This window comes from Condylura cristata, unplaced genomic scaffold (assembly GCF_000260355.1).
Source record: "Condylura cristata isolate star-nosed mole 26May11 unplaced genomic scaffold, ConCri1.0 scaffold00031, whole genome shotgun sequence".
NCBI classification, from domain to species: domain Eukaryota; kingdom Metazoa; phylum Chordata; class Mammalia; order Eulipotyphla; family Talpidae; genus Condylura; species Condylura cristata.
In genome coordinates, this window is record NW_004567132.1 from 24,409,607 (window position 1) to 24,436,077 (window position 26,471).

The window sequence follows — 26,471 nt, forward strand, 5'->3', positions numbered from 1 at the left end:
CCCCTCTTCTGGTGTTGCTATGTAGGGTACTTTCGCCAATCACCATAGTCCTTTGTGCTCCCTCCCTACTTTGTTTTCACTCTTCCCCCTCCCACACTGGATGCCTCACAGTCAGATTTCAAGGGCTGGTCTTAGCTTGGCTTTATCTGGCCATTTGGTTTCTCTAGACTCCACATATAAGTGACACCATCTGGTATTTTTCTTTTTCCTTCTGACTTATTTCACTTATCACAATCCTTTCCAGTGCCATCCACATTGTCACAATTGATGTGTCATTCTTTTTTGATTGCTGAGTAGTATTCAATGAGTAGTATATATATTATGTTCTTGATCCACCCATCTGATTTGGAACACTTAGGCTGTTTCCATTAGTTTGCTGTTATAAATAAGGCTGCAATGAATATGGGAGTGCAGTTTTCCCTGCAAATTAGTGTTTTTGCAGTCTTCACGTAGATACCTAGGAGTGGGATTCCTGACACATATCGTAGATCTATTTAGATTATTTTTGAGATACCTCTATACTGTTTTCCATAGGAACTGGGCCGGTCCACATTCCCCCCAGTAGTGGAAGAGGTTCCTTTCTGTCTGCATCCTCACCAGCACTGTTTCCCACCTTTTCGACAAGTGCCATTCTCACAGGTGTCTTAAGTTCTGTCTCATGGTTTTGATTGGCATTTCCCTGATAAGTGACAATGAATGTTTTTTTCACCTGACCGCTGGATTTCTGTATGTTCTTTGGAAAAGTGCTATTTCACACTTCTGCCCTTTTTTAAATTGGGTTGTTTCCTTTTTTTTGAGTTGTATAAATTCTTTGTAAATCTTTGATATCGGTTCTTTATCCGATGTGTAATATGTGAATATTTTCTCCCATTCAGCAGGGTGTTTTTTCATTTTAGTTTCTTTCATTATACAGAAGCTTTTTGTTTCACTGTAACCCCAATTGTTTCTATTCTCTTTTGTTTTCCTTGCTGTTGGAGGTGAGTACACAAAGACATCACTGGAGTCTGTGGCATGAAGTGTTTTGCCCATGTTTTCTTCTATGTATCCAAGTGTTATCCACTTTGAATTGATTTTTGTATATGGTATGAGGTTGTAGTGGCCTGATTCCTTTGCAAGTTGCTGTCATGTTTTCCCAGCACCATTTATTGAAGAGGCCAACCTTGTTCCAGTGTATATTCTTGGCTCTTTTGTCATAGATTAACCATCCACACAAGTGTGGATTTATTATTGGGGCCTTGTTCTATTCCATTGGTCTGTGTGTCTGTTTTCTTGGAGGATCCATTTTTAAGGTCATAGGGAAAGTCTGGAATCTGACTTTTATTAATTTATTAAAGATTTTATTTTTATATATTTATGCATACTAGAACTGGGTGTAGGCCAGAGGGGCAGGGAGTGAGAGGATTCACTAGAGACAGAGTGGGGAGCAGAACAAGTGGATCTACTGAAATACACTGGTGAAGGGAGCAGCGGGAGGGTCAGGAGAGGTCTACTGAGCCATGTGGGTCGGCTTCCTGCCTGGTGATCAAACTCATGCCACAGTGGCTGGTGATAGCTTCATAGTGCTGAGACTTTAACCCCTGTGCCACCAGGGAGGCCCTGGAATCGAAGACTTTTAGCAAGCTCATTAATAATTCTTATGATCATGCATAGGGGAAATGCTGTTCTATCACGTTGTTTGTTTCCTTTGGATGGATTTAGACTACCTGGCCTGTATACTGTGACATGTCCTCACTGAAAATTGATAGCTGAGATCTGGAAAGTGGAGAGTTGCTTGTGGAAGGACTACAAAGCAGGCATCGGGTGATGCAGACAGTGGGCACTGAAACTTTCAAAGTTTGAGTTTTAAGTAATTTCACTTTTAGGAGTTCAACCTAAGGGACTAGCTACAGTTATACACAAAGCACTCCTGTGTCGAAGATGGAGAAAGGATGTCCAAGTCAGCCTGTGCAGTCAGCACGAAGCCTAGTCTTGCAGGGCAGGCCGGGCTAAGGGCTGAGAGGGAACCCTGTGGCAGGCCTCCTTCCTTCCCCTTCTCCCTGATCATGCCTCCGCCCAGATGGCCTGAAAGCTAACTCTGCCTAGGACCCTGAGGCTCACCCTGGCCTTGGCATTTGCTTATGCAAAAAGCCTTCCACAGAGGGAGGGTGTGGCTGATGTGAGAGCTGTTGATCTGGGAGACCCGCTCAGTTTGGCATTTGCTGTTAAGGTGGTATCTAGATCCTCTTGCTGACTTTTGACTTGCTGATTCTGGTCCTAGGAGGTCCCCTGGCTGAAGGAAGCCTCCTGCCTAACGGTCTAAATGTGGAACAAACAGGAGCTGGGGAGTGGAAGGTGGGGAGTAGCCCTAGCCTCTGACTCCAAGGCCTGGACTATTTATTTGCTTTTGTTGGCTCTGTTTTTTCTCCTGCACCACATAGGCTCCCCCCACTTTATAAAAAAAGATTTATTTTTATTTATTTATACACATAAGAAGTGGGGTACAGACTAGAGGTGTGTGTGGGGGGGTGGTGGTGAAAGGATTCACCAGAGACAGAGGGCGAGTGAAACAGGTAGATTGAAATACACTGCTGAGGGAGCAGCAGGTGAGACAGGAGAGGTCTGCTGTGCCATGTGGGTCAGCTCCCTGGTAGGGGATCGAACTCATGCAGCAGTGGCTGGTGATAGCTTGATAACACTGAGACTTTTAAGTCCTGTGCCACCAGAGAGGACACCAGCTGCCTTTTAAGACACCTCAATGATTTTCATAGTTTCTTAGGGCATTTTTGCCTGCTCCAACTCTTGAAGAGCTTTCTTCCCAGTGTCCCCAGACCAACAACCTCCAAAGATGCAAGCACAGGGCTTCATTTCTCCTTTGTGATAACAGCCAGGTCACCATCAAATAATAAACACTGTACCCTAGAAAGTTCTCAACAGTCACCATCTTGACCTGTTTCCTCATTCCTCAGTTTAAACAGAGTCAGACATCAGCTCTTTATCCCAACATTTCTCAGAGGTCACAGTTCCATAAGTGACCCAGGTAACAGAGACCCTGGATGTCACTGACCCCCTTAAGGTCAGGACCCATCCTAAATGAGGCACAGGCTACTCAGTGGTTAGTGCACAGGCTCTGGGTCGAGCAGGCCTTAGGTAGTACCCTCCCCCTAACACTTAAGCTTGTGTGACCTTGGAAAAATCACTCAATTTTTCAGGCCCCCAGTGAAAATATGGACTCAACTACTTTGAAGTCTTAACACCTTATTTTTGAAGCTTAGAGATAGGATCTTTCAGGAAATCTCTAAATGAGGTATAAGGGTAAGGGTCCTGATTCTGTGGGACTGGTGTCCTTAAGGAAGAGACATCACAGATCTCTCTCCACCCTTGCACAGAAGATATGAAGCTGTTCAAGCTGACTGTCTGTAAGCCAGGAAGAGAGCTAGGTCAGAATCCGGCTATGGCAACTGCTCAATCTTGCACTTTTAGTCTCCAGGACGGTGAAAAAAATAATTTTCTGTTGCTTAAGCTGAGTCTGTGGTGTTTTATGATGGAAATTAATGAATATAGTCAATTTCCTCATCTGAAATGCAGGGTTAAAGCTAGTACAGGGTTCCACCACTATACAAAAGTAGTGTTCCTATCAAGGCATTTAAGGATAGAAAATGAGCTCTATCCTTTTTTTCACCATAAAAATCCTTTTTGGTTTTCTTTAAGTTAGCAAACACAAGTACTAATAATGTAAGTCTTTCATAAAAACAAAGTAGCTAGATGAACATACAAAGAGTGGGGGATAAGAGAGAAGGCCACTGTCAGAACCAGTGAGGCAAGACTCAGGCAATGCCTGCCTGTTTAAATTTCCTACAGCCTTAGCACCTGGAAGTGTACCTGGCATATAGTAGATATTCGATATATTCTTGCTGAATGAATAAATATATCCATCATAAAAAGAACTGTCAAAGCAATTTCTGAACTTTCATTAACTGATCACCACTCACCTGCAAATGACAGCAAGCGGAAAAGGTTCAAGAAGTGTCTGCAAGGACAGTCCCCTGTTTTTAATTGCATCTGCCCATTAATTAATGTCATGTCTTCTGTGAATTGGCAAAGGACTTGATCTAGCTGGTCCTGAGGTTACTTTGAGTCCTTGGGAAGAGGGGACATGGATCAGATTGCTAAGGAGGATCTAGTTTTTCGGGCCTGGATGTGTGGAGAGAGCTCTTCTTTCTGGAAGGAAGGGAGGAACCAAAGGGATTAGAGACCAAAACTGTGGAGGCAGTGTTGGGGGATCTGGGATCAGACTCCGGAAGTGGTTAGAGTGAAGCTGGTCTGGGGGTGGAGGCCACTTGCTTGAGAGATGCAAATGACGGGCACAATAGGGCCCCTGTCCCCAGGTTATTTGTGGCAGAGCCTGGGCTCCAGGACACAAAGCTCTGTCACTGTGGTCATGGTAAGAGCTGGGTCTGGGGCAGCCCCAGGTGTTCAGAATTGCGCATTCCTGGGGGCTCAGACTGGGGGCTGGGGGGGGGGCACAGGCCGAGGAGAAGCTGCTTGCATTGACCTTCCTCTCAATCTCTTCCAGGACAAACACAGTGGAAGCAAGCCCAGGTGAGTACTTTCCTTCAGCATCCCTCTCTTCCCTCCCCCTTCCTCACTCCTGACCTGGGCAGTCATCACAGGAGCTACACTCCCAGAGGCCAAGTCCTCCTCGCCCACCCGGTGCAACAAGTGACCATGCCCGTACTTCCACCTCTTATCCCACCACTGGCTGCCCTGGCCCCAGCCTGTCTCACAACTTCAGGGGGTGCCGCTCACACTGTTGTGGATGTGGACATCCTGGAGCTGGCTGACACAAGCTGAGGGCCCCTTGGGCAGAGCTGACTAGAGTCTGGTTGCAGGTTGGGGCCACCACCCGTTCCACCCCCCAGACATGTAGGTAAGTGACACATTGGGAATGGGGCACCCAACTGACTGGGGTTCCTTGTAAGTTGAGTCTCCCCTGAGTGATTCTGGATACCTCCTACCCGTCGAAGTTCAGCTCTGCTAAGTCACTTGGGCTTGGGTCTTCCACCTGTCTTAGTCAGAATTAGGGGTCCAGGGGTGGGAGACTAAGTGAAACCGGCAACTACCTGGAAGATTCCACTGTTTCCAAAATGTCTACCCCACTGGCCCTGTTTAGAAATGTTAAGCATTTTAATGTTGGAAATGCCCATTGTGAATGTTTCCTGTGAGGTGAATGAAGCATTGAGTCCCAATATATAAGCGCAGATGGTTTAGTATCTAGGGGAGAGGGGTGGGGGGTGGTAGAAGTGGACTAAGCTGGGAGGAAATGAGGCCAGTCTCTTCAAGTCTCTTGTTCAGACTCTCCAGCTTGGGAGGATGGTGCCCCCCACTCCTCTCCTCTGCCTGGCCAGAAGTCCTGGCGACAAAAGGTAAGTTGCTGCTGAGCCTGGGCAAGGAGAGGCAGCCGCCACTACCCCACTAGTCAGTCCCACATTCTTCATATTCCTTGTACTCAGCACCTCTTCCAGAAGGACCAGGAGGAGGGAGAAGCTAATGAGGATGAATATGAACTGCCCCCCTGCGAGGCCCAGCCCATCTCTCTAGCTCCTGCCCACCTTTCCCGCACTGAGAAGGATTCTTTGTATTTGGGTGAGAGCAGGAGGGCCCCCACAAGAGAAGGAGGCACAGGCCTTACATCTTCTATCTCCCTGCATTGGGGCCGGGACCGGAGGCCTAAGCTGGCATTGATGAGGCTTCTAGACTGGGGAGACAGAGAGAATAAAGGAGGGAGGGAGAGAGGAGATGGGGGAAGGAGGAGCAGAGAATAGGAGAAAGAGTGGGAAGGGGAGAGGAGCCGGAAAGGACTGTAACCAGGGCAACAGCAGGAAAACTGGTGGCCCCCACAAGGTCCCTAGGGCCTGGCTGCCCACTCGGAGATCCCAGCCCCTGTCAGAGGAAGAGAGGGGCTGCCGCAGGCCTCCCACCGCCACGCTCCGGTTTCGGCCAGGTGGGGGCAGGGAAGCTGGCTGCCTCCAGTTGCCATGGAGACCGGGCTGTCGGGAAGCCGGGGCGGGGAGGAGGGCGAGGGAGGGAGGGAGGAGGAAATCGAGGCTAGGTGGGGGGCGGGAGGAAATGATAACCTACGTGGGAGACACCCACCGACCCACATGTTGGGGTTCTTTGTAGATCTCCCTGGCCCTCTGGGCCCAACCTGGCCACCACCACCACCACAACCCTCAACGGTGAGCAGCCTCCCCATGAGTCCCTCCTTCCCTACCTGCTTCTGCCCCAGGCCACCATTTCCCAGTGAGTAAATCTAAAAGAGACCTCATTAGCAAGAACGTCTCCCCCGACCCCCCCAACCCATCTGCAGCCCAAAGACCGCTAAAAAATTACCTGCGTCAGAGGGTGGAACCCTGCCATCAGCTCCTCCCACCTGCTGACCCGGTCCTCCCCCCACCCCGGCAGCATCACCCCAGCCTCCTGGGTGGGGGCTTGGGGGTGGGGCACAGGCTGCGCTGCCCCTCCCTGGACCCTGGGCGGAGGACCCCTCTCTGCCCCTCAGCTGTTAGCCGCTGTCAGCTCTCATCCTGGCAGTGATCCCGCTATGGGCTTGGAAAGTTACCACTTTGGTCTTATATTTTATTACGATGTAATGAGAAACAGTGAGAGAACACAACAAAGGAAGAGTCACAGAATGGAGGCCGCGGCAGAGTTGCTAGCTTTGCTCTTGAACTCTAGTGGTTTAGTGGGGTGTTGTGTTTTTGTTTTATGTGTGTGAAGCTGCATAGATATAAGTAGAGCCATCGCCTCCCTCCCCCACCATCTTTGCCCTCCTGCTCCCTCACTTCTCCCTCCACAACCACTACACCCCCTTCTTGGTTTCCCTCACCGCCCCATTGTGCCGACAGAAGAAGACAAGGCAGCAAAGCCTGAGGGAGCATGTGAAGCCTGGACAACCCTCTGGGAGGCAAGGTGATGGGATGCTCTATCTCTAAGGCCCACTCACTCTGCCTCAAGTGCACCCCCTCCTTGGCCTGAGACGGGGAATCCCAGCAGCTGAGGGTGGTGTTGAGTATATCTCTCCTTGCTCTCAAACTTTCCCCTGTCACTCACTCTCCCAGCTCTTGCTCATTTTTATCTAGATTTTACTCAACCTTCCTAAGGCAGGGAGAAGGAGAATGAAGCCCTGAGACATGCAGTGCTTTGCCTGAGATCACACAGAAGCAGAATCCCTAACACCCAGGTCCCTTCTGCATGAGCTGTGATCAGGCGAGGGACGCCCAGGACGGGCAGGTCTGAAGGGCCACCTGGTCTCCCTGGAGGACCATCACTACCAAAACATTTCCGAGTGTCATCCCCAGTCGAAGGGGACCTTTTGGACCTCTGAATCCACCCATGTTATTTTTGCCACCACTGTCCACAGACTTCCTCCATGCTAAGTGCAGTGAGGCCTGTGACCCTATAACCAAGGATGTTGGAACAGAAAGGAACCTTGGGCAGCATATTTTTGTATGAAGTAGCCCTAGAAGGGGGAGCTTCTCCCGGTCCCCAAAGAGTCCAAGGTCAAAAACTAACTTGAGGCACATTGAGTTTTACTATGCTCAGTGGTTGGTAAACTTCATGACCTTGAGGGTGGTTTTGAGTTTTGGAACAGACCAAAGTCATTTGGAGCCATGCCTGGCAAATCAATCATGAGGTCAAGCCAGGCAACAGCACTGGGGTTGTGAAGTAGGCTGACTAGGGATGAAGGAGGATGCCTTTTTCTAGCTAGATGGCTCCCTTCAGATAACTTCCAAGGATGTGCCACTCTTCCAGCCTAAGTGTCACTGATTCTGTTATAGTGTACCCCAAATCTGTTCCAGAACAGGGGAAGAGGGACACCCCTGAAGCCCCCAAATCCTGCCTGCTCTAAGTGGGTTCTGCCATCTGTCACAAGAAGACAAAACATATATAAAACTTTAATGAAAAGGGACTTTAATACAGTGAATATACACTACGGAACACAAAGAATATAACTTCTAAATCAAACACCTGAAGTTACCCATCCCCTCGTTGGCAACAGTCAACCCAAAAGGAATAAGCCCAAATCAAGGCCTGAAAGCCACCACAAGACTAAAGCACCTTCTGGCTGGGACCCATGGAAAAGGGTCAGAAATGGCCAGACAAATCTGGGAAGAAAATAGCAAAATCAAAATCAGTATAAACACTGCCATAGTCACCTCCCTACAGGCATCTCACCCACATCTGCCTTAACCAGTCCAGGGTCAGGAAACAAGCACGGTTTCTTCATCACATGCTTGCTGCTCCATGTGGCTTCCTCAGGTCTCCTTCTGGCTCTCCATCCAGCTTCCTTCTCTTCTTCTCTCTTCTCCTTTTTCTCGGCTTCCTCAGGTCTCCTTCTGGCTCTCCATCCAGCTTCCTTCTCTTCTTCTCTCTTCTCCTTTTTTTCTTCTCAGCTCCACCCTCCTGCCCCTGGGTGGGGCAGGGAACCTGGAACTTCCCTTTTTCCTAGGGACCACCCTGTTACAATTCCTTTCTCACTACACTCATGACTGGTGGTTCTCTTTTTCCTTGTAGAACTGGGTGCACCAGCCAAAGCGGTGAGTAGCCCTTCGTTCCTCACCTCACTCTAGGGCTCTGGTTAGGAAGTTGGTCTGGTTGTCATGTAGGGCATTGTGGGAAGGGAAGGAAATAACCCTGAAACCAAGAAGAAAGGCCTAAAGCAGATCCCTGCCTCCTCTGCCCACCACAGGCCCCTGGCAGAGTATAAGCCAGTTGTCCTCCCAGGGTGCCACCTACAGCTCCTCCTAGATACCCACATTCTCTGAGAGCTGGGTCCCATAGGCAGCCCTGAAGGGGAAGGTGCTCATGGGGTGCCACTCTCAGGCCAAAGAACAGTTTTCATCCCTCCAGCCAGCTCCCAGAAAGAGGTCTGCGTTATGAAGGGGCGGTGAGCTACCCATAGCTCCCCTGCCCCCAAGTGGTGGCCGCATTAGCCCTCTGACTCACTGGTCAAACCCTTGGACCCACATACCTGGCTCCCCTTTAGGTGCCAGACTCTCCAGAGAAACCCACTGAGGATATCTATCTGGAATGTGAGCCCAGTCCAGGTAACAACCCCACCCTCCACCCCCAATCCATCCTGCCCTAAGGCCCTCAGCTACTGTAATCTGACTTACTTTCCTGGCACCATCCACTTCCCTTGTCTTCACTCCACTCTCACCAACACATATGTACCTTCAGATACACCATGGATACCTGCATTTCCACTCTGGTCCAGGTTAGTCCACACTGTGCCCACAAGGGGGTTAATCCCTTAGCCAAGGGCTCTGTGGACTTCCCAGCTGGTTGGATGGACTCCTGAAGCCCAAGCTGCAGAGAATTAGCAGACCCTGCACCTGTCTTCAGTCTCTCAGGCCTGCATGCCTTCTTTTGCCTGTACCTAGCCCAGCCTGCCCTCTCTGTTTTAGTCCCAGTGTTGACTCGGACTCCAAGTTCCCCAGGTCTGGTACCACCAGCCATTGTGCCAAGGACATCAATAATGCCCAGGTGAGTGCCTCAGAAATGGTGTGTGTGTGAGAGAGAGAGAGAGCACATGAGCGTGAGCACACATGCCTGCCAGCACCAACTCAGGCTTTTTCAGCCCTGATCCTAGGAGAAGAGAAGGGGAGTAAACACCTTAAGTTCTGTTCTCCATTTTGTTCCCCACAGGGCCACCCTACGACCCCAAGAAGACAGAAATGTAAGGGGGCGGTGGCCGGGAGAAGTTTGCGGGGAAGGGAGGAGGGGAAAAAGGGAGAAAGAGATAGGGAAGAAGGGACTTAAAGCTTAGGGGAGAGGCCTGCAGGCCCAAGTCTTTTCTGACCAGCCCTCCTGTGTCCCAGGGAACAGCGCAAACCACCTCAAAAGGTGAGTACAGGCCTCTTCAACATGAACCCAGGCGATCATACCGGGGCCCACCCCACGCACAGCCCTGAAAAACCACAGACTCCCACCCAGTCTCTCAGGCCCCAGTTTGCTGTGGGGAGCCTCCAGTGCTGACTTCAGCTAAAAGCAGGCCTGAAGGGACCCCTTTGGGCATTTTCTAGGGTTTTCATTAAAGCGGGGATCTCTCAAGCAACATTTCAAGAGAATTCCCTATATGGAGGTCATGCGTGACCTAGCTGGTGAGTCCTAGATCCGGAGAGGAGAAAGCATTGGGTACCACATTTTGGGCTTCAGGCCTCAGGCACCCTCTGTGCCCTCTGAACCCCCACAGCTGGGCTGGAGACCTCCTCTGCCTAATTCCCTCCAGTGCTAGCTCTCTAATCTGCTTCTTCCAGCAGGAATGAGATCCTCTCTTTCCTCTATAGCCTCCACCTGGAGCACCTCAGCTGCTGCGGTGAGGAGGGCTGGGAGACGACTGTGGGAGGAGGCTGTGGTTTCCTTTTAGGGGTGCCCACCACTGCAGGGGACAGCAGGTGTGGTTTCAAAATCTAGGCATGGGTGCATCTTTGATCGGCTTCTGAGGCTTCAGTCTGGGAAGGCAGATATGAACAACAAGTACTTGGGGGGCCTCCGCTCCCTGCCCGCACGCAAGGGCAGATCTCTGAGTGGCTGTTGTCTCCACAGGATGACGGCCTGCTGCGTCAGCTGTGGTACGCTGGGAACTGTGACCGTCATGCTGCCGAGAGTGCACTGCTACGATTCCAAAAGGTGGGCAACGGTAGACCCTTGGGCCCTCTCGGAAACCATTTCTGCTCGTGTGTGGGCTGGGGGAGCACGGGGAACAGGAGCAGCAGGCCAAATGTGTCGTCAGAGCTGCCAGGTGGTCTCTTGAAAGATGAACTTGACTCTTGGGGTTTCCTTCCCAGGATGGGGCCTACACTGTGCGCCCTAGCTCAGAGCCTCACGGCTCCCAGCCCCTCACCCTGGCAGTGCTTCTCCATGGCCGGGTCTTCAACGTTCCCATCCGGAGGCTGGATGGTGGGCGCCATTATGCTCTGGGCCGGGAGGGCAGGAACCGCGAAGAGGTGGGTTCTAGGGGATGTAGGCACCTGAAGGGTAGTGAGGGTGCAGCACAGCTGTACCTGGGGTGGAGCCAGGAGCACTTACTGAGGGGAGAATCCAGACTGTGCTTTTCTGGAGGGGGTGGAAGTGGCAGGAGTCAGCATCCTGAGCTCCTTCAGAAGCCTGCCCTTTGGGAGTCCGCTCTGGGGAGTACCCCTCCTGCATGGCTCAGGCTGAAGGACCCAGGTGGGGGCACCTGAACTGTAATGAAGCCATTTGGGAGGATCGTGAGGGCCAGGTAGAAAAGACTGCTGTCTGTACCAAGGACAGAAGACAAACTAGTCACCCACGCTCAGCACCGAAGCTGGAGACCAGAGCAGAGGCACAGCCCCAGGGTTATTTCCTCTGGCCTTGGAAATACGAAGCTGGCCCATGGCTATAGTCACAGCAAAATCACAGGAGGGCCAGAGTCTGGCAGGGGAGCTTCATGAGGCAAAAGGAAAGAATACATTTAGAAGAATCGATGACCTCCTCCTTGCCAGAGCCCTAGGAAGCTTCTTCCTGCATAAGGCTCAGGAGGGTCACTGATCCCCCGTCTCCCTGTCCAGCTGTTCTCTTCAGTGGCCGCCATGATTGAGCACTACACACAGCACCCGCTGCCCCTGGTGGACAGACACAGTGGCAGCTTGCAGTTCACCTGCCTGCTCTTCCCCACTAAGCCCTGACAACACAGTGGATGTGCACAGCTGCTTCTGACTCCATAGTTTGCTCCTTGGGCTGTCTCCTCCTTTCCTCTGCCAGGTGTTTGCCCTTCCAGTCCTTCTCCACGCCCTGCCCCAGTCCCCACAGGCCCTTGTGGAGGCATTAGTATGAATTGCCCAGAGACAGAACCCGTCCCCAAGAAGCCCTCCCTGGTGGCACAACAGGTTAAAGTGCAGCACTATGAAGCTGTCTGAAGCCACTGCAGCATGAGTTCAATCCCTGGCCAGGGACTTGATCCTGACCCACATGGCACAGCAGACCTCTCCTGTCTCCCCCCCTGCTCCCCTCAGCAGTGTGTTTCAGTCAGTTTGCCTGTGCGGCTCGTCACTCTGTCTCTGGTGAAGTTTCTCACTCCCCTGCACCTTTGGCCTCTACTCTGAGTGCTTGTATCATAAATAAATAAATCTTTAAAAAAAAGAAAGAAAGAAATGGTCCCCCAAGACCCCATCCCAGGTTCACCCAGAGCCTGGGTGGACGCAGGCCGTGCTGCGTCTCCAGGCAGTTCCCCAAACGCAGGCCCCAGGAAAGACTGCACCTGCCCTGTTGGCTAGCGCAGCCTTCCAAGCCGCTCTGGAGGAAACCTGGTGGTGGCCCGGAGAGTCAGCCTCCTCAAGGCCACTGAGCGGGAGCTATGGCATCATCGGCACTACCTGCACACACAGAGAATGCATTGTCTTAGGGGCTTAAAACTATTGGCATCTGGGGGGGGACTTGGTCACCCTGCACCTACATCACTTTCTGGACTCAACAGTAAGAAGCAGTGGCCTGTGCGTAGCTCCAAGGTTCTCAAGTATCCCAGGGCACAGACTGAGCTGAAGTGCAGGCAGAGGTGTCTAGGCCTGGACTGGAAGTCTGGCTTCATTCCTGCCCCCTGACTGAGCCTTTTGCCCTGAGAGGGCCCCAGGAAGCCAGCCCCAGCTGGTCTGGTTTGGTTTTCTTTGTGGGTGTCCTGGCCAGGAGGGCGCAGTGCTGTCTGTGCTACCCAGTAAATGATGAAAATGAAGTTAATTAAGCGCTAATCTACCGCCAATTTACCTTACAGTGTTGCACCTGGGTGGGAGGATCCTGACTGAGCACTTGGGGATGTGTAGTGTAGGGAAGTCGGTGAACCCCAGAAAACTGAGCGGATACTGGATGCACCAGTCCTAGGATCAAAAGCTAAGGAAGGCTCAGTGGTGGCGATGAAGACAAGAAACAGATTGGCCCCACAGGGGCGTAGCCTGAGAGGCGGGCCAAGGACCCAGGCCTGGGGCTCCCTGAAGGCCGGTGCTGGGGGCAGGGGGCGGGGGAGCAGGAGATCCGGGAAGCCGTAATGTGACCGGCTGGGCCAGGGGGAGGGGGGGCGGAGCATCCCCCCTGCCGGCACCCCCCCCACCCTGGCTAGGTGCCCGGAACACCCCGTGCCGGAAGCACCATGTGACCGTGACTCCGCAGAAGCTGTGAGCTCCCCAGAAACAAAGGGCTGTTCTGCGAGCTCCCAGAGCTCGGCCTGGCACAGACCGCCCGGACCCAACCCCAGCCGGGCTCTGGCTCTGCGCCGGCCATCCGCCCCCAGACCCTGGTGGGGCTGGAACTTGCAGAGCCTCGTGCTGGAGCTTTGGGGGCGAGAGGAGCGTTGGGGAGGGGAGGGGAAAAGCCAGGCCCCTGGGACATCAAAATGCAAGCTCCAGGCCTGGTGATTTCGGGTGCAGGCTGGCTGGGAGCTGGTTGACTCGTCACCGTCACTGTCACCGTCACCGCTGGCTGTCACTGCTGGCTGGCGGGGAGAGTGACTTTCTCCAAACCGTAATTACTGTAGTAGAGGCAAAGATTATCGTCCTCTTCCAATTAGCTGGGAGTTGGGAAACTTGAGTGGGGCATTCCCTGAAATGCAGGGCCCGAGGGCACTGTCTAGCTCCTCTCTTCCAAATGAACATGCAAGGGAATGGCCCTTTTCATACCACAGAGGATTGTGGCCAGGGCACCAGGAAGAGGCAGCAGGATGGGTTCAGCTGGCATGGGTAGGTAAGGGTGCGTGCTGCTATGTGGGAAAAGGATGAGCAGCTGTGGGCTCTAGCAGAAACTGGGGTGTAGGAGACCCCAAATAACCTCCCTCAGCTCTGTTGGTCTGGCTCCCTTTAGGCCCTGGATGGGAGTGGCCCTTTTCCACATTCAGGACTGGAGGTGGGGAACCCTTCTTGGGTTGGACCTTAGAATACAAGCATATTCCTGCATGTGCTACCAGACTGACATCCTGTGGACCCCTCCACCCTGGCCAACAAAGCCCCTAGGGCCCTTTTAGGAGTGCTGAATTCACCTAACCCTAGCCTGGGGTGGAGGGCTTGGGGATGGTGGTGTAGAGGCCTGTAGCACAGTAGTCTTTAGGTAATGGCCTAGTAGGGACTCTACTTGGTACCAGCTGGGAACAAACTTCAAGGAACTAACATCTGTTCCTTCCCACTCTAGGGGAAAATGAACAGAGGATCAGAGCTAACCACAGGGCTGATCAGTGAAAAGTGACCCAAGGCCAAAAAGAACTTAGTCTGGGGAGCAGTTCAGCATGGGGATGCATCCTCATTCTGCAGGTTAGGGCTTCGGTGGTCTCCATTTCAGGAGGCCTTCGCTGCTTCCCCAGCTTGGGATAGGCCCCAGCCACTGCCTGTTCATTACAGGAAAGGAACAACGATGGCTACTGTCCACTGTTGTGTATGTAGGGACTAGAATACAGTAGGTACCAAGTGTCGTGGAGAGAGGCACTGAGTAGGTTGCATCTACCCTGGATTCCTCTAAATCTGATAACATTCCTTGACCAGGGCTTCCTTTGTAAGAGAAAAGTCCCACCCAGTGCTGTCTAGAACTTCCACTGACAGCTGGAATATTCTGCAGCTGCACTGTCCATTCCTATAGCCGCTAGTCACAAGGTTATCGAACACTCACAATGTGACTAGTATGACTGAGGAGTAGGATTTTTTTTGATAATTGATTTAAATAGCCACATATGGTTCATACCTATCCTATCATCCCAAGTTTCTTGCCATTTGAGTATGAGGGGCAAGGTGAGAAAGCTAGAGGTGGAGGAGCCTGGAAAGCTGCCATTATGTGTGTGGGGCCAAGGGGCCCTCTTGACCTTGTGAGCAGGAGTTAGTATCAAAGGGCGGTATCTTCTCAATGGAAGGATCACCTAGCAGGGCCGGAGAGCAGCACTGAAGCCCCTCGGGAGAACAGTTAGGGGCTGCAGGTACTGCCAAAATTCAGGTGAGAGATGACATCCTTTGGCTTTTGCACCATGCCAGTGCCCCTCTAAGCAGCCTTCCTTATCTTCACAGAATCTATACCCCAGACCCCTTCTTAAGTGCCAAAGATGTGAGAGATATCAGCCACCCACCTCTCCTCCCCCACCTCCTTCTCTCCCCCCCCCCCACCTACCTTGTCTGCTCAGCACCCAGTGTGTCCTCTCCTCCTTCCTTAAGCAGGCCAAACATTAGAAATTCCAGGCAGGATTCCAACTGGGGGATCAAACCTTGGAGAAATGTCATTTGCTGAAGCAGCCTACAAATGACAGCATGATTTGCTTGTCTCCACTGCCCTGGAAGGGTCTGTGGGACATGGGGGCAAAGGGAGTGTGCAGCCGGAAGGCCATGAGAGCTGTGGGTATGCCCCAAGCTGAACTGCACCCGCTGGGGCTCAAAGTGTGCCCTATAAACCATTGGTGAGCTTGGCTTCTAAAGAGGCGGCCTGACCGTGGGTGAAAATACGGGCTTGGAGACCCAAGGGCCCAAGTTTGGATTTGGCTCAGTCACTAACTCCCTGGGTGACATTAACTTCCACCTCTTCACTTTTAAAACGGGGTTGATAATACCTATTGTCAGAGTGGTTGTGAGCGGGAGCAATGACATATATCATCTGCTAACCCTGACACAGGACCTGGCCTCCAGTGGAGCAAAATGATTGGTAGCGAATAGGAACCCTAATTATGAGTAGGCCAAACCCTATTCTGTTCTTACCTGTGTGCTCTGTTTTCAGGGGCTCTTCCCCAACACGCCTTCACAAGCACATGTAACGTTTAGATGTAGTACATACATGATTATTATTTTGTATGCCTACCTGACTTTCCCATCCCCTTCCTCCTGGGATCATTGCCCATTCTGTGACCGTAAGACCAGACATGGGCCCTAGGTCTGGCTAGGACCAAAGTAGGGCCCAGCCAGCCTCCTCTGAGTTGGGCATATTGATGCTGAGAGCTAAAAGCTCTCTTTCTAAATATGAGCTTGGGTTGCAAATTGACCACCTTTCTTCCCTGTCTACAGAAGTCAAACAAAGACAAGGAAAGAGGAAACAGTGTTGGAGACACTGGGTCCTTTGAGGCACCATCTCCTAGCTGTGTGAGCTGTCAGTTTTCTTTTTGATTTCACTTGGTGGGAGTATGACTTCTGAGATTTGTAATGAAGACTCTGTGTGCTGCAGACACTGTGTCCTTGAAGTTCAGGGATGCCAAGTTTTTTTTCTGAAGAAAAGAGCAGTTAGTGGTACAACTAGAATTCAGACTTGCCTGATTGACTCTGAATTCTCCATAAACTACACCCCACATTCTAGTTATTCATTCACTTGCATTCAGTGAACACATTCTATGTGCCAGGCACTAGACTAGTATCCCATTCCTCCTGCATACCTAAGGTCACCCCCATGCTCAGCACCTCTAATCAGGCCACATAAAATAGTCCTTCTCTATCAAGAGGACTGACATGCTCACTATCTTCACAGAATCTATACCCCAGACCCCTTAAGTGCCAAAGATGTGAGAGATATCAGCCACCCACCTCTCCTCCCCCACCTCCTTCTCTCCCCCCCCCCAACTACCTTGTCTGCTCAGCACCCAGTGTGTCCTCTCCTCAGTTCAGGGTCCCCTAGCAGAGCTCCTTCCTGCACCCCACTCTCCGCAACTGTGGTCTTGTTGCCCTTAGACTACAGTCACCATTTGTGGAAATACTGAGTTGTTATAAGTGCTTTTATCTAGTCTCCCAGAAGTTCCCTTTCTCTACTTTGCAAATCTGGTTGAGGAACAGAGAACCTTCAGGTCCTCAAAGTTTCCAAACTGCCTCTCAAAGAACCCATGGACTGTGGTGATGACATTACCAGTTTACTGACAAAAAAAAAAAAAAAAAAGGGAGGAAACCCACAGAAGGAATTTTTTCTGAAGCAACATCATTCCTCTAAAGGAACCATTCATTAATGGGAACTCAAACTCTTTCTCCTGTTTTGACTGTAAATTATACCTTCAGGCCACTTGATTGTGCTAGACCCCAAGGAAGGTTCAACTTGAGCATCTCCAAGGGTCTCCCCAATTCCAGCATTCCAGTTTGTTCAGGGTCTGGGGCAAGTACACATGGCCCTGGGCTGAACCTCTTTCACAACCTGCCCTGCCTCCCCCACACTCTCTATCTGCTCCCCATCACTCCTTCAGCCCCTCCCCATCAGTCCTACAGAGTTTTCCTCTTCGCTCGAGTTCTTCTAGATACTCGCTGGGGAGATCTAAAGTCCGTGCAGTGCACTGTGGATTAAATGATAACCCAGAGGTGCAGCTTATACAGGCAAACATGAGTTTCCACTAGCCTGAAGTTTGTCCTGAGATAAGGAGAGCATCAGTGCGGCCTCCGTTTCCCTCTGGGGTTTAGAAGGACAGATAGGGCAAAGAGCAGGAAAACCCAAGAACAATCAACAGGGCACAGGGCTAGCTGTGAGGAGAGCTGGGGAAGAGACCAGAGAGATGGGCGTCTGACAGAACAGCAACAGCTGAGATTCCTAACCGTGTGAGCTGAGGAGCCATAGGCTGCCTTGACCTATTTCCCCAAGCATTATAGGCTCTCTGACCCATGAACCCTGTGTTCTCTGCTCTGGTATCTTCTGAGGTCTTCCTTCCTGTGGCTCTCAGTTCAGCCAGCAGGCAGTGGCCCAGTAGGCTTGTAACAGGAAGTAGACGGGTCACTGGTCAGTGAGTGATGGGTGCTCTCTAGAGTACCCCTAAAATCCATATGCCCTTGTTGAGACAGTTCCAGAAGAGGAGAGACAAAGGGGAGCTACCACTGCACTTACAGAGAGCAGATTCTTCTCCCTCGCATGCAGATAGTTTTGTACTCCAGGAGGGTCAAGGGGCAGAGGAATCATAGTTACAGTTGCGCTACATCCCAAACACAGAACCTAGAGTCCTCTGGTGAGCTTCCTGTCATCTTCAACCCTAAAATGAATCATTAATAAATGAAGCATGAGATAAAAGGACACATTGGAAGTCTCTAGAATACGCTTCCTGCCCATGGCTGGAACATGCACAGCTGTTGGTGGAGGTTCATTTTTTAAGGCTGTGATGTCAAGGGTCAAAGAGAAGCCAACCCCAAGGTCCCCATATCTACCTAGGAGACACAGCCACCTTTAGGAGGGCCTTCAGCAGGAGACCTTGGGCACACTGGGTGATATCCCATGGCCCTCAGCTTTGCCTGCCTTTGATTACACAGGCTGTTCACGCCTGGGAAGCTGGGAGCTGGGACAGCTGGGTCACCTGGAAATGGAGAGCTTGGAAGCCCCAGATGGGCCTGCTCCTTGCCACCTTCTCTTTGAAAGCAAGAGGCAAGGCCAAGAGGCTCCTGGGATCTTCCTGCTTAATTCCCAGAGCCTGGCACCAGATTTGCATCTGATGCAAGGCCAGGGATGGGTGAGCTCAGCCTGTCTCTGGCATTCAGAGGTTCTTATACCTACCCCACCCCAGAAGAAAACATCAGTTCAGTTCATTCTCTCTCCCCACACCATCCCCCCTGCTTTAGGTCTGCAGCTCTCGGTCTCTAGCTCCAATTCCCTTGGAAGCAGAGCTAGCCCCTTGCAGGAGACTGGGATAGCACTGAACATTTCTGTGTAAATCTCACTGCCCTGCAAGGACAGCATTGAGCTGTGCTGGGCCCTGGAGCCCTGTTCCTAGGGGACGTATTCAACGGAAGAAGAATACCCGGGCACCCATGAACCCTTAAGCTCTGACCTTGCCAGCCCACTTCCTCTTTGGGGAGAGATTAAAGAACCCGGAGAAGTCTCCCTTAGAAGAGTAGATAGTCCCCCATGGTTCCCCTCTTACTCTCCATGCCCAGGCCCAAGTAGGAATATTTGGCCCTGCCAACCTCTCAAGGGTCTTCAAGACATCATCAGTTCAGGATGAGGATTCACTCCACATCTATTTACTAAGAGCATAAGAATCACGACATAACATGTGATAGCAACATTACACGGTGACTACGCGCCTCATAGTGTCTTCATGATTAATTAGTGCCTCATAGGAGCCTAGTGACAATGGGGTGGCCTAGGGAGGCCCTGGGTGAAGAAGCTGAGGCCGAGAGAGTTGAAGTGGCAGAACTGTGAGTCTGGTCACACCAGGCGACACCTGTGCAGGGATCAGCTTCTGGAGGCCCGCTTGTCACTAGCTTTGACAGGGGACGTTGTCTTAGAGGGCCTGGGAAGCGAGTGGAGGAGGCTGGGAAAACCAGACTTGGATTTGGGGTAGAGGCATGCTGGGAACATCTGGGAAGGCCTAGAGACATCCAGAGATCCAGGAGTGGGGTACTGGGAACACTGAACTGTAGCACCCCCCCGACCCCCGCCTGCCTTAGCTGCTTGCTTGGTCAAAATGTCACTGGCTACTGTATTCGGGCAGTCCCAGCTGTGGTGGGGCGGCTGCCTGGGGGCCAACACAAGTTTCAAGACTGGCCCAGGACAAGTGACCATTTCCAGTTTCATTGTAGGTGCTAGGGATGAGTGAGGCCTTCCTCATTTGCTCTGTTCTAGCCTGGGCTTGGTTTTTCTGCTCAGCCATGGCCCGACCCTCCCTGGGTGACCATGTGCACATTTAAAAAAATATTTATTTATGGGGTACAGGCCAGAGGTGCAGGCTTGGTGAGAGGATTCACCAGAGATAGAATGGGGAGCAGAACAGTCAGACTGATGAAGCACACTGCTCAGGAAGCAGTGGGCAGGTCAGAAGAGGTCTGCTGTGTCATGCAGGTCACCTCTGGGGTGGGGATCAAACTTGCAGGGATTAAACTTGTGCTGAAGTGGCTTTAGCTTCTTAGTGCTGTGCTTTAACCCACTGTGCAACCGGGGAGGGCCCATATGCACATTTTTATGATCCTCACCCCCATCCAGCGGTGCTTGTTTCTGATGCAACTTCTGAGACTGGTGAACTCAGGTGGCCCTGGCTCGTAGGCAAGTGAACACACAGTGCCCAGTGCTGGAGGGTACAGTCTGTGCCAACCACACCCACCCCTCCCCAACTTAGGCTCTCAGGCCTGACAGGAAGGTCTCTGGTGGAGGCGGAGACAGGAGGGAGGGAGGTGCGCCCTTCTCATTGGAAGGAATTCCAGATGAGATACCTGGGCCCAGGGGCCACAAGAGGCCTGGCCCCCAGGAGACCCCTGTCCTTACCCCACCCCCTCATAGTCAGAAAGGAGTTAAAGGAGAAGCCCCAGTGCAAAGCCCGCTCCCGGTTCTGTCCAAACTTGAAGCAATCCCTAGAACCACTGCAACCACTTTTAAATTAGAATTATACTTATTTTATTAGATATTACAGTCACCTGGTGTTAAATTAAAAAATAGGAAAGAAGCCAATGCAGGAAAAAAAAAAAATGCCACCTGTCCTTCTCAAACCTCTTACTCAGCTGCCCTCTTCTCCCCCAGAAAAAAGCAGAGTTACCAGTTTCTTGTGTATCTTTCTAGAGATAGGCTAGATTAACCATTGGATTTTTATCAGAACTCTGGTATCAAGGTCATTTCTGGCTTAACTTTTCTGCTTCGGGGGTGCGGAAAGATAAACTCCTCTGCTTTGAACATTCCTTGAGAATGGACAGGAAATGACCAGATAAACACTTCCCATGCAGGCCCACGATCCCATTCCCTCTCCCAGTCACTGCCCTGTGCCTATTTCTGCACTGGATGCCGGGAACAGATATGAAGAAGGACAGGTGGCTTTGGCCTCGTTTCTTAGGCAGGGAAGCGGAGGAACCGAGAGCTTAAGGAGCCCCAAGGTCACAGAGTGAGCTGGGGCACCCTGGATTTGCCCCACATCACCCTACCTCCCTACCAGCTTACCTTTGCCTTTTGAAATGAGTTCTTAAATCTCTCTTCAGCACAATGAGACTATGGACATCTCAACAGCATGGTCATAGTGCTTCCATCACCCCCTCCGAGCTCTGCCCTGGACAATCCTTTAGCAGTGGTCAACAGTGTTTTTGGACTCAAGTGAGAGAAGCAGAGGCTGTCTTTTCTTTCTGTGGACACCCAAGTCTCTGAAGTTTTCTACCAGGACACTCACAGGCCTTGCGCCTCATTAGTTCTTTCTATGACCCTGCTTGGAAGGCCAAGGACACGGGTTGGCTCCCCAGGGATGGAATCATCTTGAGGCGAAACATTCTGTTCCTCGCCATGAATTGTACAGTGTTGCAAGCTACCACTGGGTGACAAAAGGAGACTGTCCCTCCGCGAAGTGCCAAGCACACAGGTCCCTAGCGAAAGCATTGACTTTCTTTGTGATTTTCTCCTCCTCCCATGTCCTCCTCACCCCCACTTCTAGGGTCCTTCGGGTTTCCCTGGAGTAATGCTGGGCTTGCTTTGTGTTCTGCCTTTTATGTAAAGGCTCACCTCAGTAATGCAGGCGTCTCTATAAAGGTCACAGAGTACCCAGAATGAGGGGGTCTCAGAAAACAGGGTAATACAAAGGGAACGTGGCTTCAAAAGGTATGAGCTGTGCCTGTTTAGTGATGCAGCAGGAACACGAAGGAGGCAACTTTTTGCAGAGAACAGAAAGTTCTCTGGCTCGTTTGTGCATTCGGGCTTAGTTGTGGGGTGGGTGTGAGAATGTCAGTGGGGTGAGGGACTCTGAGAGGGAGGAGAGGGCAGGGAGACCTGTGAACCTGAGGCGCTGCTGGCCAGGAGCTGCCTGTGCACTGGAGAAAGAATGGGTGGAAGGGACAGAGTCAGCTCACTCCACTCCCTCCCTACCTCCCACTATCAACAGCAGCACAAGAGTTAGTGCCCAGTGAGGATGTTCCGCTTGACCTCTGGGTTGCCACTCTGTTTTGCTTCCCTGTCTACGTCACCGGTCTCTCCTTCACCGGATATTTTCCTGGCCCTTCTTTACTTCCCTGCAGTCTAATATGGGAAGGTCAGGACACAGCCCTTCTCTGTTCCCACTTATACCCCAAATGACCTCATGTAGACCTGTAGATTTAAGATCTTATCGCCATGTTGATAGCACCAAAGCCTGTATTTCCAGCCCTGCCCTGCCCCCTGAACTCCAGGCTCCAAATACCCAACTGCCGATTCAACATCTTGACCTGAATGTCTAATCCATGTGGTTGACGTGCTGTCCAAAACCAGCCTGTATTTATGGTCCTCAGTTTCTAGTAAGTAGATCTGTAAAAGCTGCCTGGCACTTTCTTTTTTCCAGTGCTCAGACCAAAACCAGTTTAAGGATTCTTTCTTTCTTTTTCTTCTTTAAGATTTTGTTTATTTTTGCATAGAAGAACTGGGGTATAGGCTAGAGGTGCTACGGGTAAGAGGACTCACCAAGAGACAGAGTGGGGAGCAGAAGGCTGATTGACTGAAGCACACTGCTGAGGGGAGCACCCAGCAAGACGGGAGAGGTCAGCTTCATCATGTGGGTCACGTCCTTGGCTGGGGATCAAACTAGACCATCTCAGTGGGCAGTTGTGGTGATATTGTTGACACTTAACCCCTACACTACCAGGGAGGCCCAGTTGAAGAATTCTTTTTTTTTTTTTTAAGATAATTTATTTATGCATACAGAACTGGGGTAGAGGCCAGAGGTGCAGGGGTGGTGAGAGGATTCAGCAGACACAGATCGGGGAGCAGAACAGGCAGATTGACAAAGTACACTGCTGAGGGGAGCAGCGGGCGGGTCAGGAGAGGTCTGCTGTGCCAAGTGGGTCACCTCCCTGGCCAGGGATCGAACTCACACTGAAGCAGCTGCGGCCAGCTTGCAGTGCTGTGTCCTTACCCATTATACCACCAGGGAGGGCCCGAAGAATTCTTAATGTGTTTCTTTTACTCAACACTCCACATTCAGTGTGTCAGTAAATCCCACTGGCTCTTCCTTCAGCATGTATCCACACCGTCCCTGCCGTCACTATCGGTAGTCACTGAAGTCTTGACCAGGGCCTCCAGACACCACAGTATCTTGCCCACTGCTTCCCCCCTACCCCCCAGCTTTATTTGCTCCTTTACCGCCCAACATTGCTCCTGTCACACTGGCGTTTTTGTTGCTCCTTAGCGACCACAGTCCACTCCTGCCTTGAAGTCTTTTCTGTGCTGCTTTCTTGGCCTGAAACTCTCTCCCCCCGGCACACACAGAACTGGCTCTCTTTTCCTCTGGTCTGTGCTCAGATGACCTCCCTATTTAAGCTAGAAAATCCTCCCACACTCGCTGTAGATCTCTTCTCATTCCTTTTTTTTTTCCCCTAGCACTTATCACCACCTGGCATATCATGTGTGAGTGTGTGTACACATACAAAAATTAAATATCACATATTTCATGGTTGCTTATTATCTTCCCCTCCCCCCACCAGAATAAAAAAACTTCCAGCGGGTGGAAAATTTGTCTGAATTGTGTCCTGCTAGACTCCCACATCTAGAACTATGCCTGACATAGTTCTGTAGTTTTAAAATGCTGAATCAGGTTTAGAGAGGTCACACAACGAGCAAATATGGAGTCAGAGGTAACCGACTTGCCCAAGGGCTCAGAGTGGGGGTAAAGCCAGGTGTGAACTGGTCACTACCTGTGACTACTGTGTTTTCCAGCCCTACATCCTTCCAGCTGCCACCTTCCTGAACTGTATCCTGTCCCTCTATCTCTCTTCAGCTTCAACTATGCTTTAGAAAACATAACAAAGTTTATATTGTTTGTAGAATTATAGTGTTGTACAAGCCCAGCCTAAAAGGCAGAAAATATTTTTCTGAAGTAGAAAGAAAAAATATTACCAATTGCCCAGAATCTTGAGATCACTATGGTTACTACATTATTTCAGTCTGACATTTTGTGCAAAGTCGAGCTCATCATCATCATCTGTGCCACACATCAGTCCTTGGCTCTAATGCCGACATAGGAGAGGTGGAGGCATACACTGGTCCTAGAAAGGCAGGAGAGAAGATACAGAGACAGGCTGTCTCCCCAGGCAGGTCAGACAGGCAGGAAAGGTCCAGAGGGAGGGGGTGGGGGGTGGAGGGGTATCCTTGTGAGCGAGGCAGTCAGGTGGGAGGTGCGGTGGACATAGCTCTCAGAACAGCTTCAGAATTTGGACTTAACAAAAGAAGCCTCCAAAGATTCCTGCATGGAGGTTGGGGGGTGCTGGCGGTCAGGAGCTTATTTAAGGGGAAAGGATTCTTATCAGAGGTAAGAATAGTGGACTGAAAGTGAAGGGTGTATGAAAAGGAGTAGCCAGTGCTCACTCCCGAGGTCCGTGGCTGAGAGGCTGAGCGAACAATGGCAGCCTTAGCTCTTCCCTAAGCTGGCACGGGAAACAAAGGGCAAGACGTAAGCGCAGGACCTTCTCCACCACACACAGCCAGTCCTCACCTGCCTGGTCTGTGGGCCTCCCTGACCCCAGGCCCCCTGGTGCTCCCTACTGTCCTTCTGCTTCCATTCCTGACACACCAGCGCCTTCTCTGGCCTGCCGGTCCTCCATACCACTTAGCTTGCCTCCGAGGGCTGGGCAGCAGTCTGCCCTGGCCAGTCCCTAGTCCTGCCTCCCAGCGACTCAATTCTGGGGCCTCCTTGCTAGGTGACCTTCAGCCACAACTGGGTCCACAGCAGAACCTCCATTCCTTTATCCATTTTTTTTTTTTGTCATCATGTAACTTCAGCTTCATTCCCTGCCAGTGGCCAAGCTGGACTCTAAGAGGTGGGGTATTTGTATCAAACATCACTCATCTGGGGCTGCCTTAGCCACAGAAATCTGGTTTCTAATCTGGAATCCTCCAACAACTACTCAGACTGGTTTTCTTGGGGCCCAGAAGTCTCCTGGGGCTCTGGTTAAAATGCGCTTCTGGTTGGGAAGTTGTGGGCTTCTAACAAGCTCTCCAGTGGTACTGAGGGAATGCATTGGAAGTAGCAGGACCTACGTGCCTTTGAGTGCTCATTTTTAAGTCTTCCGACCCCAGTTTTCTCATCTGCCAAGTAGACCTCTGATCACCTTGCCGCATTACCACAGCATCAAGTGAGCTTGTGTTTGTGAAAATAAGACAAAAACCACAGGCACCAGCAAACATCAGATGCTGTGTAACACGTGTGTTGCTGGCAGGATGAATGTGATAAATGTGATAAAATACACAAAAGACCTTAGCAGGTGTGCTGTGAATGTTGCTTCCCCTCCAGATGCTCCAAGGTAACATGCATAATGGTCTGTTACTAGGCAAAGGGACGAAGAGAGGCTGCTTCCCAATTTCAGGCAAATAAGGGATCCTCTGAGCTGGGGTGAAGGCAGGAGAATAGGAAATGCGTTAGGGGTACACAATGGGGTCTGACTTTTCTAAGGGGAGCCCACCCCTAGCTCCAGAAGCAAAACTGTCCTGAGAAGCCAGTCAGAGCTCCATGCTGTGACTACGAGCCCCACCGACTCAACTCCAAACTGCTTTTGGCTCTTGACTTCACTTCTTACATATGCTTGTGCTTGTGGTCCCCTCGAGCCCAGGAAATCTGGCCGTGGTCTTGACCGCAGCTCTCCACCTCCTGCTGTTGCCCTGGATCTGGTCCTCACTGCCATGGTTACACAGCACTTTCAAAATTCATCACAGATTTCCAGCCACCCAGGTGGGGTTCTGCTCTGCGCACGCCATGGGCCAGGTTGAGCAACCCACCTGACAGCCAGTCCCAACAGGGTGAGCATGAGAGCCGCTGCCAGATTCATATAGTGAGTGACTGTGCCGTGACTATGCCACGGTGACTCAGAGGGTCCCTGTGCCAAGGGAGAGGCAGGAGTTGGAAACAATGGCCAAATTTCAAGTCTGAGGGCTGGGAGAGTGAGGTCAGTATGGAGAACTGTGCTTTGGGGCTACAGTAAGTCAGACAGCACAGTGACTTCCTCAGGCCAGTGAAAGGGTGGGCCTGGACTAAGCAGAGAGGTCCAGTGGGAGTGAGGGGTTCAGAGCACCCTGACAGATGTAATTGTTGAATCTGTGCAGAGAGAAGAAGTCTGAGCATTGCACATTTGGGAACATCTCTAGCCACCCGTGAAGTCAAGATAAATTCTCAGGGGAGGGTCCTTCTGTCCAACCTCAGACTCTTCTCTCTAGGGTCCTACATGCTTCCCCTTGGCCCAGTCATGGGAGGGGGCCTGAAGGACAGAGGGCAGGAGGCCAACCAGGCCCAGGCTTCAGACATAGACTTTTGATACCGTTTCTAAGCAAGATTACATATACAGTCACAGAGAGGCACTGAGAGAAGAGAAGAATGAAGACATTGTTCATCAGACTGAATTGTGCGGCCTAGTGACTGGCTTAGCTGCCTGCCATGTACAATGATTCACATTTCCTTAACATTCTGTGAACAGTACAATTATGTTTTATTATTTTTTTACGTTAAGGTATTAGTCAGTTTACAGGTGAGCATGTAAAACATACCACAAATTTGTCATCCTTACCTGGTCTTTATTGTTTAATAAAGGAGTCTCCCCAATTGGAATTGGGCAGAACTGTCTTTGTCTGCTTCTAACCTGAACAGCCAA

The 26,471-nt window shown here is 51.2% G+C and overlaps 1 protein-coding gene across 1 annotated transcript; it reads left to right on the top strand.

Moving 5' to 3' along the window:
* The first annotated feature begins 4,333 nt into the window (after nt 1-4,333).
* SH2D6 (SH2 domain containing 6) lies at nt 4,334-11,919 on the top strand. Its single transcript, XM_012731467.1, has 14 exons — nt 4,334-4,420; nt 4,553-4,578; nt 4,869-4,906; nt 5,320-5,402; nt 5,490-5,622; nt 6,160-6,215; nt 6,885-6,948; nt 8,554-8,576; nt 9,026-9,086; nt 9,447-9,525; nt 9,688-9,718; nt 10,588-10,671; nt 10,830-10,988; nt 11,574-11,919. Exons 1-14 carry the CDS (start codon nt 4,334-4,336, stop codon nt 11,688-11,690), a joined length of 1,041 nt encoding a protein of 346 aa, XP_012586921.1. The 3' UTR covers nt 11,691-11,919.
* Nucleotides 11,920-26,471: the final 14,552 nt, after the last annotated feature.

What these genes read in the sequence shown, in the direction of transcription:
- SH2D6 (XM_012731467.1), top strand. Translation starts at nt 4,334, where the DNA reads ATGACGGGCACAATAGGGCCCCTGTCCCCAGGTTATTTGTGGCAGAGC. An exon ending in GAAGGATTCTTTGTATTTGG is followed by an intron (nt 5,623 to 6,159) that starts GTGAGAGCAGGA and finishes GGTTCTTTGTAG; the next exon opens with ATCTCCCTGGCCCTCTGGGC. An exon ending in TGGGTGCACCAGCCAAAGCG is followed by an intron (nt 8,577 to 9,025) that starts GTGAGTAGCCCT and finishes GCTCCCCTTTAG; the next exon opens with GTGCCAGACTCTCCAGAGAA.